Source organism: Elephantulus edwardii, unplaced genomic scaffold (assembly GCF_000299155.1).
Source record: "Elephantulus edwardii isolate Elephantulus edwardi_28Jun2011 unplaced genomic scaffold, EleEdw1.0 scaffold00015, whole genome shotgun sequence".
Classification (NCBI taxonomy): Eukaryota; Metazoa; Chordata; class Mammalia; order Macroscelidea; family Macroscelididae; genus Elephantulus; species Elephantulus edwardii.
Window position 1 is genome coordinate 4752505 of NW_006399765.1, and position 12736 is coordinate 4765240.

Consider the following 12736-nt stretch of genomic DNA (forward strand, 5'->3'; position numbering starts at 1 on the left):
ACCCACTCACACTCTTGGTTTCTGTTTTTGTTGTTCTTGTGTACCATCAAGTCGGCACTGACCTGTAGCTGACCTTCTGGTGGGTTTTTGGAAGCAGTTAATCACAACGGAGGAGGTTGCCCGTCCTCTCACCACATGGCTGGTGGCCTCAAGCACGTGCCTTCAGAATTGCAGGACAGCTCCTTGCCACTAGGCCACCAGAGCTCCCTTCGCACTCCCCTAGAACAGTACAATTTCGGCTCATTTAGAGACAGCAAGGGATTTGGACCCTGAAGACCAATCAATCAGAACTCGACTCTTAGCATCATGATGGTAGTGTGATCCCAAACAACTGCCCTCTCCTCTGTAAAGTGGGGTTCATACTAACACAGACTGAGGGGGCTCACAGGCCAATTTGTAAACTCTGATGGCTCTCTGAGGGTTCATCTGAAATCTCTTTTTGTCTAAACCCTTGTAAGTAAAAATCTCTCCAAGGCACGATCGCAAGTTTTCTCTCCATCAAATCTCCCCAGGCCCTTTAGTGGATAAGCAGCCTCTACATAGTCTGTTGATCCGTTTGGCAGCCATCATGCTCAAAACCCAACATCAGATCACGTCACATTCCAGCTCAGAGTCTTTTAATGCCCCTCCTCCATTGTGCTAAGAATAAAATGCAACCTCTTGTCTGGGCCTACAGGGCCCAGTGTCTCAACCCTGCCTCCTCAACCTCACCTCCCACTATTCTCCCTGTGGTCTTCTCTACTCAGCCACTCTGGCCTCCTGGCACCTCATGCCCATCCTCACCACAGGGCCTTTGCACGTGATGTACACTCTGCCTGAAATGTCAATATGAGCACCCATCTTCGCTAAAATTTCACCTCCTCAAAGACTTTATGAGACTCCTTTCAAAAGAGCCCTCTGTACTTCATGTCTCGTTGTTGTTGTTGTTGTTGTTGTTGTTGATTGCCATTGAGTTGATCATGACTCATAGCGACCCTATGAACAAAAGTCTTGAAGTCTTTCTATTAACTATTGTCATTTATCAAAGTTCATAGAGTTTCCAGAAGCATGTTGTTTAGGAAGTGGATGCCACCCCTGCTTTCAAGCGAGTCTCATTACCTTGCTTTCTTTTTTTTCCCCTCTGTGTGATACCAAGCACCTCTGTAGGGTTGCCTGGCTCTTTGCTTCAAGCTCTGGTTCAGGTGGCATCTCTGGTGCCTGCAAGATGTTCAGTAGCTATTTGCTGAATTAATTAATGAATTTTCTCTCCCCAGAATTAGGAATGGAGAAAGTATAAGAGAGATAGCAGAATATGATACAAGCCTAGGTTATTTTTGGAAAGGGGCTTAGAGATGAAAACTCTTCATAGTATATAGTGTACTCGAGGGGGGGTAGGGGTATGTGTATGAGTATACAATTTATAGTATATGTAAGATTGATTTATAATATATTTAAAGTCATATAATTTAAAGTAATTATATATTGAGAGAGATGCCAATTTATGATCTTCCCATTTTCCTGGACAAGGCACACACACAGAAGCTGCTGCATAGCCATCTCTAGCTACAAGTTTATTTTTGTTTATTTTTTGAAGTCAGTGCTCAGACATAGGTGTGGGACGTTTTGCACAGAAAGTTCCAGTGTTTATCGTCAATCCCTCTGCAACCATTTTTGACAAGCCTGGCTTCTTTACATCACGTTCCATAATAATATTGTTTGATGAGGGAGTTGCTGCTTATAGTATAGTATATTTAAGATTATATGTGTGCCTAAGACTAAGTATATTTAAGTTAAAGATTACAAGATTTAAGAGTGTGTGTGTGTGTGTGTGTGTGTGTGTGTGTGTGCGCGCGCGCATGAGAAAGAGAAATTATTCTTGCTCTTTCCAGTAAACTTAAGAGAAATGATCTATTACCTCTCCCTTGAGAACCTTGAACTTGTCCTTGGAAGTCTTAGAACTACTGAGAAACCTCCACACTTACCCAGCCCTGAGCATCTTCCCAGAACACAAGACGTGGGAGGGTAAACAGAGACACGCCAGCCTGAGCCCAGGGCCCAGTGACAGAAAAGAGGAAGCGTTCACTCAGAATTTCCAGTTTTCTCACGCTCGGACGCTCCTCTTCTGCCTTGGGTGGGCCGGGCTTGGGCCGGGCCGAGTGTGAGGACATGGGTGCCTCTGTTTTGGGTGGAGATTGCAGAGGGCATGGCGTTCATCGAGCAGAGGAACTACATCCATCGAGACCTTCGTGCTGCCAACATCCTGGTCTCTGCCACCCTGGTGTGTAAGATCGCTGACTTCGGCCTGGCCCGGATCATTGAAGACAACGAGTACACAGCTCGCGAAGGTAAGGAGAGCTGCCAGGTGGGCCTGTGGAGCCCACTGGGAAGGGCTGTGAGGACTGACGCAACCAGTGTCTCTGAGTATCATGGACCTTGATGGGGTCCTTCTGGGTATAGTGTCCTGGACTTAATTAAGAATCTCCTCCAGAGTGAGGAGGGCCGTGCTCGCGACTCCCTGAGAGGTGGTGGTGGTCAGTGAGTCGGCCGGGCTGCTTGGCCCGGAGTGCGGGGCCATGGCGGACGAGGAGCTGGAGGCACTGCGGAAGCAGAGGCTGGCCGAACTGCAGGCGAAGCACGGGGATCCTGGTGATGCAGCTCAACAGGGAAGCAGAAATGAGGAACAGTATCTTAGCCCAGGTTTTGGATCAGTCAGCCTGGGCCAGGTTAAGTAACTTAGCACTCGTAAAGCTTGAAAAAAGTAAAACAGTAGAGAATTACCTTATACAAATGGCAAGATATGGACAGCTAAGCGGGAAGGTATCAGAACAAGGTTTAATAGAAATCCTTGAAAAAGTAAGCCAACAAACAGAAAGCAACAGTTACATTCAACAGAAGAAAAGTAATGGACTCTGATGAAGATGATGATTATTGAACTTAAAACACTTTAAATTTAATGGAACAATTTCTAGAACAACTAGTATTTGACAGAAGTTAAGATATGATTAAATGTTTACTTTTTTATAGTCTATATATGCCTTTAAAAAAAATAAAACTTGTTATGCAGAATTAAAAAAAAATCTCTTCCAGTGGCTTTGAGGAAATTTCAGACCCGATAGAGAAATAATGATTCATTTTGCTGTTGTTGTTGTTGTTGTTGTTGTGTACTGTCAAGTCATAACTGACCCATAGCTGACCCTCCGGTGAGTTTTCAGGCAGTTAATACCGTGGGAGGAAGGTGTCCATCCCTCTCCTGTGGAGCAGCTGGTGGATTCGAACTGCGCGCCTTCAGGATTGCAGTGCAGCTTCTTGCCACTAGGCCACCAGAGCTCCCTAATGATTTGTTTTCAATCTAGTGAAAACAAATGCATGCTGAAATCAAGAATAAGAACAAGGTTAGACATACTACTAAAAAAAAAAAAACAAACACAAAATAAAACTGAAACGAATCCAGATGCCTATAAATAGTTGTGGTGGTGGTTCTATGCCATTGAGTTGGAACAGACTCATAGCTGACCCTCCAGTCAGTTTTCAGAGGCACTAAATCACATGAAAGATCGCCCATCTTTCTCCCATGGAGCACTGGTGGGATCAAACTATGTGTCTTTGGGTTGACAGCACAGCTCTTTACCATTAAGCCACCAGAGCTCTGGTTATAAAATGTTCATATATCCATTCAGATATATATGAGCAATGATTCACAATAAGATGTGATAACTATGCAGCAGTGAAAAACCACAAATAAAACTGCAATAAAACAAATTACCTTCACAGATCAAAATTTAAGAAATTAGACCGAAAAAGAGTTACGTTCTATGTTGTTGTTAGGTGCCATTGAATTAATCACGACTCATAGCTACCCTATCAATGTCGAATCTGAAGCCTGTGCCATCCTCACAATCTCTGACACACTCAAGCCCATTGCTACAGTCACTGTGTCAATCCACCTGATTGAGGGTCTGCCTCCTTTGCTGTCCTTCCACCTTTTCCAAGCATAATGTCCTTCTCCAAGGAATAGCCTCTCCTGGCCACATTCTATAGTGTTCCATTTATATGAAGTTTTTAAAAAGCAAAATTTGTACATGAATATTCACAATAGCATTATTCATAACAGCTCCAAAGTGTGTGTGTGTGGCGGGGGGGGATCAAATGTCCATTCATGGGTGAATGGATAAATAAAATGTAGTGATATATCCATGCAATAGGACATTATTTAACTGTAAAAAGAAATGAAGTTCTAATCCATGTTACAACATAGATGAATCTTGAAAACATTGTGCTAAGTGAAGGAACTCTGGTGATACAGTTGGCAGGGTGTCACACACTGTTAATCCCAGGCTGCGCATGTCCAGAGGTTCGAATACACCAGAGGGGACTCTATAGGGAAAAGCTGGGCCATCTCCTCCACTGTGATTTACACCCTTGGAGACCGGCCAGAATGTCACTATGAGTTTAAGTTTTCGAGTTTGAAGTAAAGGAAGTCAGTCACTAAAGATCCCATAGTACACGGTCTTATTTATGTGCAAATGTATAGAAACAGAAAGGTGATCTAATGGGCCAGTGCTTGTCTGTTAACAAAAAGGTTAGCAGTTCAAACCCACCCGTCTCTGTACAAAAGAAAGATATAACAGTCTGCACCTGTAAAGACTTACAGCTTTGGGGACCCTGTGGAGTCAGTTCTAACTCTGTGCTAATAGGGCCAATATGAGTCAGAATTGCCTCCCCAGCAAGGAGACTTTTTTGGTTTTTTTTCAAGAGAAAGAAACTGAGGTTTATTAGACACTCATAATAGACTATGAACGGGTGAGGACAGACTGATTCCCAGCAAGGAGATTTTTACAGACAGAAAATAAGTGAGTGGTTGTCAGGAGCTACAGGGCGTGGAAAGAATGAAAGTGACTTCTAATGGGTCGGAGGTTTTCCTTTTGAAGTTATAAGAATAGCAAGGAGTTGGAAACAACCCAAGTGCCCATCAACAAACGAACGAATGGATAGAGAAGCTGTGATATTCACACAATGGAATACTACGCTGCATTGAAAAGCAAGGAACTCATGCATTATTATTCAAAATGGGTGACCCTGGAGGACATTATGCTGAGTAAAATATCTCAGTCACAAAGGGACAAATACTGAATGGTGCCACTGTTGTAGAATGGGACTGACATCAGGGTTGGTAAGACTGAGAAAAACTGGATAAATTATGTATACTGCATTGAAACAGATGAGGGAGAGAACAATTTAAAAGTGATATATGATAGGGTATTATGGTTATTACGAGATTCCAGAATTAAGGTTGCATAGTGGAGGGTACATGGGTCAGTGGGGGGTTGCAGGTGGATTGTATACCAATGAAAGAATTTTTCTTTTACTTTTCAAAGAGAGGAGTGAACTGGGGGCGAGGGCTGGACAGGGAGAAAAGTACAACAATGAATTAATGGAAATCCAAAATCTCTGTAAATGTTCATTAAAATTATTAAAATAATTTTTTAAAAAAGAATGTTCTCAGGGAGCTCTGGTGGCCTAGTGGCAAGAAGCTGCACTGCAACCCCGAAGGCACACAGTTCGAATCCATCAGATGCTCCACTGGAGAAGGAGGGGCAATCTCCTCCTGTGCCAGTTGGATCTGATTCGATGGCACACAAAAACAACAAAAAGAATGTTCTCTTCACTCCCACTCATCTTTAGCCTTCTATCATCAGGAGGGAAGCAAGCTCCTTGAATCTGCAGTGATACCTGTAGTTCTGCAGAGCACAGATTTGGGCAACTGTTGCCCCTCCCTGAGCCTGATTGTGCCTCAGATCTCCCCTGATTCCACTCTGTCCAACCCTACAGGGGCCAAGTTCCCTATCAAGTGGACAGCTCCAGAAGCTATCAATTTTGGCTCCTTCACCATCAAGTCTGATGTCTGGTCCTTTGGTATCCTGCTGATGGAGATCGTCACCTATGGCAGGATCCCTTATCCAGGTAGGAAAGAGAGATGTAACCTGGGGATGCTTGGAGGGTCTAGCCTGGCCATCTCCTCCTGTCAATGTGTTCATCACTCAGATTGAGCTCTTGATCCTCTTCCTCTACCTCTCTTCCCCAACCCCCTCAGTTGAAGAGGAAGATCCTACCCACTCAATTGCTTAAGCTGAAAACTGGAGGCTTCCTTGGCCCTTCCCTCTTCTTCACCCCAACACCCAAACGCTCACACAGAGCCCTGTCCATTCCATGTCAAACATATCCCAAATCCGGGAGCTCTGGTGGCCTAGTGACAAGAAGCGGCGCTGCAATCCTGAAGGCACGCGATTCAAATCCACCAGATGCTCCACTGGAGGAGGGACAATCTCCTCCTGTGTCAGTCGGATCTGATCAATGGTACACAAGAGAAGAAAAAAAAAAATCCCAAATCTGCCAGCTAATAACTTCATAGCAACCACCACATCCACGTCCACAACATCTTTCATCTGGCTGGTGCTGGTCTCCTTGGCTGGTCTCCCTGCTTTCTCATGTCTCTCCCACTAAGTATTCTTCTTATGCAACCAAAAGGCTCTTTAGAAGCCGTGAACTCCATCTTGTCTCTTTTCTACCTCTAAGTCTTTAATGATGCTCACACCCCTCTCTTTAATGATCTCACATTATAATTAGGCTAGAATCTCAAACACCTAATCATGGCTTGCAGGTCCTTTCTGATCTTGCTCCCACCTGCCTTTCCACTTTCATTTTATTTAGTCCCCTATCACCCTGTCGTCTAAAGTGCCATATCTCTCTCTGATTACCCCCCTTCATCACAGCCGATGATGCTCCACTCATTGCATTTGGCATAATGTATAATTATGCATTTATAGTATATATTTACTGAATATTTTTCCTATCCGACTCTGACCTCTGTAAGGCTCATGATAATATGAAATCATATTTCTTTTTGTCACCAGCATAGCCATAGTGCCTACCTTTGAAATATGGCAAGAATTTGGTAACTATTTGTTGAGTGGCCTCATTTAGTCTCATATCTACAAGCAGTGCCCTTCACTGAGTATAATATGATGGGAATATAAAAATGCACCCAGCACATAGAATGGCTAGGACTCAATAAATAGTGTTCTCTGTCCCCTTGTTAGTTAGAATGTTTCCTGAGGTATCTATAGCCAGAGCCCTTCAGAGGAGGGAAAAGGCCAATGTAAAGAGTCCCTGGCTTTTGAGTCCTGTCTTCATTAATTACCATAAAATGACTCATATGAAACCCAGAACTTGATGAGTCTAGCTCATTTTTCTGGGTCTTGAAAGTTCTCTACCTTTGATAGGGTGCAGTCTTACCACTTATTTTCCTGTCACTCATTTTACTGGAAATGAGCTGTTTTCCTTCTTTGATCATTGTGTAAAAACCTTACACTGCTTCTGGATTTTACAGGTTTTACAGTATCACATCCTGACAAACTCATTTTACTCCCATATCCCAGTATTCTCACCTGCAAATAATGTGCAGCCTCTAAGTCAGCAGTGCAGCTCGCTGTGAGCTGCACCACCAGCGCTCCTCTGTAAATACTGGAGGCTGTTACAGCCTCCTTGCAGAGATTTTTGTGAGGATCAGAAAGAAAAGAAGTCAACGCTTGGTTCGTTCAACAGTATTTACTGAATTCCCTACTGTGTGTCAGGCACCAAGGACAGCTCGTGACGAGCTCATGTTCATAAGGAATTTATGTGCTGGCTAAGACAGTCACATAGTAAACAAACACTCTTAGATGGACAGAACTGCTGGGAAAAGAAAATAAAACAGGGGAATGTGACAGGCATGGCCAGCATTCTACAGAGAGCCCTGTCTGGGAAGTTATTGTTGTTGTTGTTGTTGTGGTGGTGGTGGACCGTTGAGTCAAAACCAAGCCATAGCTGACCGTCCAAAGGCTTTTCAGAGGCAGTGAATCTTACAGGAGCAAAGTGCTTATCTTTGTCCCTCAGAGCAGCTGGTGGGTTCAAACCATGTGCCTTTGCATTGGCAGCTCAACTCCTTACTGCTAGGCCACCAGTGTGCCCAAGAAGCTTATATTTAAGCTGAAAAAATAGCTGGATGAGGGCGCTCTGGTGGCCTAGTGGCCAGAAGCTGCACTGCAATACTAAAAGCACACGGTTCAAATCCATCAGATGCTCCGGCGGAGAAGGAGGGGCAATCTCCTCCTGTGCTAGTTGGATCTGATTTGACAGTAAACGAGAGAGAGAGAGGAGGAGAGAAAGGGAAAAAGAGAGAGAGAGATGTATGTATCTATATATCCATATCTGTATCTATATCTGTATCTATATCTATATCTATATCTATATCATCTATATCTATCTATATATCTCTATCTCTATATATATCTGCATATTTTCTGTTAGAAGATTCTACTATCTCATAGGACCTGCAGGGTGTCTGTAGAATAGCCAGGAGACCGGTGAGCTGGGCTCAAGTAAATGAGTGTAGGTGATGAGGGCAGCAGGAGCCAGACCATGCAGGTTCCACCTCTGGTCATTGCTGGCACATCAATGTTAGTCTAAATACATGAAAAGTCACTGGAAGCTTTTTAGGTAGCAAAGTGGCATCATCTGATTTAAAATGATGCTCTAGTTCAGGGTGGAGAATGAATTAGGGACAAGGATGGTGGTCCCATGGGGCATCTGATGCAGTGGCCTGAGAAGTGAGTGGAAGCTTGGATGGGATGGTCATGGTGACAACACATAAGTTGGTGAGTTGGCGATACATTTCTAAAGAAGAAAGGATATGGCTTGCTGATGTGAGAGATGAAGCAAAGAAAAGAGTCAAGAATAATTCTCTTGATTTTTATTTCTTTTAATCGAGCAATTGATGAATGGTGATCTAGGAGTTCTACTGTAAGAGTTCTACTGTAGAGTTCTGTTGTAGCCATGTTACAGAGACATACAGGCTCATAGACATCCACATGGAGATGTTCAAGGACACACCTGGATACATAAGTTTGGAGTTCAAGGTTGATCATAGAATCATATAAAACAGGATTATAGACGTGTAAATGGTTGTTAGCATGGTAAACATACATGAACTTATATTGAGTGAGGATATAGTCCCAACTCAAAGGCACACTGAGCATGGTCAGCTATTTTGTCTTGAGAATAAAACCAGTGCACAAGCAGGCAATGAGTAATGAAGCCACGTGTTCCTGACAAAGCATTCATCTATGAGTAACAAAACAACAGAGTAAGAATGGCTGAAACAATAGGTAGTTTACTATTCTCCATAATAATAAGTCCCCACAAGTGGCTAGTTAGTTCAACAGCTCAACGACTACTGGGACTCTGAGTTAGTTTCCCTGTAATTGTTGTTCCCATGAGGTCAGATGTTGCTGCAGCTCAAGTATTATATCCTCTCACAGTGTTGGAAAGAAGGAAGAAAGGAGGGAAGGACGGGAGGGAGGGAGGAAGGAAGGAAGGAAGGAAGGAAAGAAAGAAGGAAGGAGGGAAAGATGTTTCCTCAAGTTTTTGGGTTGGGTTTTTTCCTTTCTCTCCTGACTTTTGTATGTGTGCGTGGTAAGTTGTAAGTTATACACAACCAAGCTTATACCAATTTCCTACTTTCTATGTATACTATTCAGTGACACTGATTACATTCTTCAAGTTGTACAGCCATGCCACCTATCCTTTTCCTAATGATTCCACCATCATAACATAAACTCAATTCCAAAGCCCCTCCTTGATCAGGGAGGAAAACCTTTCCTTGAGATGCCTCGGTCAACTTCCTCTCAGCTCCCATTGCCAAATTGGGTCCCCCACTCAGGTCGTATGTCCATGCCCATGCTGCAAGGGAGGCTGGGAAAACGAGAGTCTGGCTCAGCTGCCAAGCTGGGGGTGGAGAGGGGTGGTGGCTGTTGGTGAAACAACAGTATCTTTCCCGACACCCCCATCTCAGGAATGTCAAATCCGGAGGTGATCCGGGCGCTAGAGCGTGGCTACCGGATGCCTCGGCCCGAGCACTGTCCAGAAGAGCTTTACAGCATCATGACACGCTGCTGGAAGAACCACCCGGAGGAGCGGCCCACCTTTGAATATATCCAGAGTGTGCTCGACGACTTCTACACAGCCACAGAGAGCCAGTACCAACAGCAGCCCTGAAAAAGGAGAGTCAGAGCAGGACCTGGACCAGAGGCAGGGGCTGGGAGGCAGCTCCAGCAAAGTCCACTTTGACCCACTCACCTTTCCCACTCCCTGACACCCACTCTCTCGACAGTCATAGTTTCTTCAGTTGGCAAATGGGTAGGTTGAACTGGATGATGTCCTTTTGACTCTGCAGTTTAATAAAAACAATCAGACCCACTGGATCAAGTCAAATCCAACACATAGCAGCCCTGTAGGACCATGTAGAACTGCTCATAGAGTTCCAAGGCTCTGCATCCTGTGGAAGCTGACTGCTTCATCATTCTGTGGAGGGGCTGGTGAGTTTGAACCGCCAGCTTTTTGGTTTGCAGCCAGATTCTCTAAGCACTGCTCCACCATGGCTTCTGCCTTCAATTCCCAGGAGACCTCAAATGTATATTGCCAGTGTCTGGGACAGCTGGATCTCTGTTCTGGTTAGAAAGGGAAACCTCAAAATTCACGAGATAAATATTTAAATAAAATCTAAGAACGCCAAGGACCTCATCAACATGTTTGCTTTCTTTTCCAGCGAACTCACAAGTGTCTGTTTGCTTTCTTGGTGAAGGGAAGCGAGAAAGGAGCAAGCACAGGCCCTCCCGAGATCAGTGATGAGAAGAGAATGGGGTCCAGTGCTTCAGGTTCTCTAACTGCCCTAAACTAATGTGAGCTGCATTCATTCCCTGTAGTTACTGTAACAAGCGGCCACACACAGTTCTAGCTCAGCAGGCTTTCATTTCTTCTAAAGGCTTTAGGGGAGAAATTCATTTCTTAAAGTTTTCCAGCTTCTAGAGGCTGCCCACATTCCTTGACTTGTGGTCCCCTTCCTTGCATCACTTTAAGGTCTGCTCTACCCTTTGCATCAACACATCCCCTCTAACGCTTCAGCTTCCCTCCTGCAGTCATTGTACCCCTTGTGACTGCCTTGGACCAACACAGATAATCCAGGATAATATTTTCACTTTTAAGATCCTTACTGTAATCATCTGTTCACAGTCCTTAATGCAATGCCAGGTGTTGCAGACCGAGGGTAAAGTATTATTATAATTATTAATAATGAGACAGACAACCAAGAATGAGATAGAACAGAGAGCATAAAAAAAACAGGGGGCCAGCAGTTCTCCGACTGAAGACCCCCCTATTCCAGCTTCCTTGTATCTTTATTGAAAATTATCAGGAAGCAAATCACCAAGAGAATTCGTGCAAATGAAGCCAAGCACTTACTATTGAAAACCTTCCCCTTGACTCAAGAGGGAGGGGTCAGCAAATGTAAGAATCTGGTAAACCCTTAAGGATTGCCTTGGTACCTCAGGGTGAATTCCATCCTGAAATAGCATTCAGTTTATTACAAATATTTAGTATTGGCTTCCCATAGTTGGAAATTGACAAATTTGGAGATGAGGACGTGAAATATCTTTTGGGTGGAGGTATTGTTCTGCCTCCCACACTGGCTCTGGGACACTGGTTTTTGTCTCCAAGTATGAGGGTTGCCAAACTTTTGACAATGATTTTTTATGAGCTGTGCCCCAGACTCTCCTGACAAGTCACCTTGTGAGATAAGCTGGTCAATCTGATCTCCCCAAGGCTAAAAGCATGCTCCAGGGCCATCATGGCTATCCTAATGCCATCTGTCTTCATCTAGGTTCCCTAGAGGAGCAAAGTAAATGAAGTATGTGCAAAAGCACACAAGGAGAAAGATTTACTTCAAGGAAATGGTCCACAAAATTGTGGGGGCTGTTGTTAATTGTCCTCAAGTCGAGCACAACTTCTAGCAACCCTATGAAGAAAAGGCCTGAAGCCTTTCTATAACTATCATCATTTATCAAAGTTCATAGAGTCACCAGAGGCATGTTGTTTAGGAAGTGGATGTCACTCCTGATTCCAAATGTGAGGGCTGGGAAGTCCCAAATCCAGGGATCAAGTGGTTGGCTTATGGGATTTCAAGGACTGATAAACTCCAGATCTGCAAGTCAAATGATGGTCTAAAGGTCTCTGCTGGCTCACCAAGTTGCAGGGGCTGGTGAATTCAAATCTTCAGGTCAGGTAGCAGACTGAAGACCACAAACTTACAGTCAGAAAGAGGACAAGCCCTCTAAGGAAGCTCTCCTTTCAGCAGACTGGCTAGTCACCTCAGATCACATCATAAGTGATTACATTATAGAAGGACAATCAGTCCAAAATCTGCCACACCAGTGAGAATCATCATCTCATCAAATTGACACATAACCTTCACAATCACAGTCTATCCTTTGTTTGTTTTGCAGCTGTACACATCTCCCTAAACTGTGCATAATCTCCAAATAAAGACAATCATAAAAACATACTTATGCCTAACATGATGCACCTAACATGCATACAACCAAAAATGTAAGAGCTCCTTCTACATATTGAATTTGGCACAAGAAAGAAGAAAACCAACATATTTTATTTACATAGAAACATAGTAAGAAATACTTATTACAATTACAATCCTAATTTCTGCAACTGGTCACATAGTATTTAAAATGATCTCCTTCTACTACCCACATCCAAATGAGCTATATGTTACCTACAAAATCCCACCAAATGCTGTACCTTCTTTTCAGTTGTAGGAGGGCCCAAAACCAACAATTCACCCTCCATTTTATAAGGATTATTTTGATATGCC

The 12736-nt window shown here is 43.7% G+C and overlaps 1 protein-coding gene and 1 pseudogene across 2 annotated transcripts in view; both read left to right on the forward strand.

Moving 5' to 3' along the window:
• HCK (hemopoietic cell kinase) overlaps positions 1-10071 on the forward strand; it is a 52948-nt gene extending 42877 nt beyond the window's left edge. For both annotated transcript variants that reach the window (XM_006881428.1, XM_006881429.1), the window contains exons 10-12: positions 2171-2324; positions 5809-5940; positions 9869-10071. In XM_006881428.1, the coding sequence (XP_006881490.1) occupies positions 2171-2324; positions 5809-5940; positions 9869-10071 (489 nt within the window). The remainder of the gene's footprint in view (positions 1-2170; positions 2325-5808; positions 5941-9868) is intronic.
• Positions 2553-2911, forward strand: LOC102852024 (annotated as a pseudogene).
• Positions 10072-12736: the final 2665 nt, after the last annotated feature.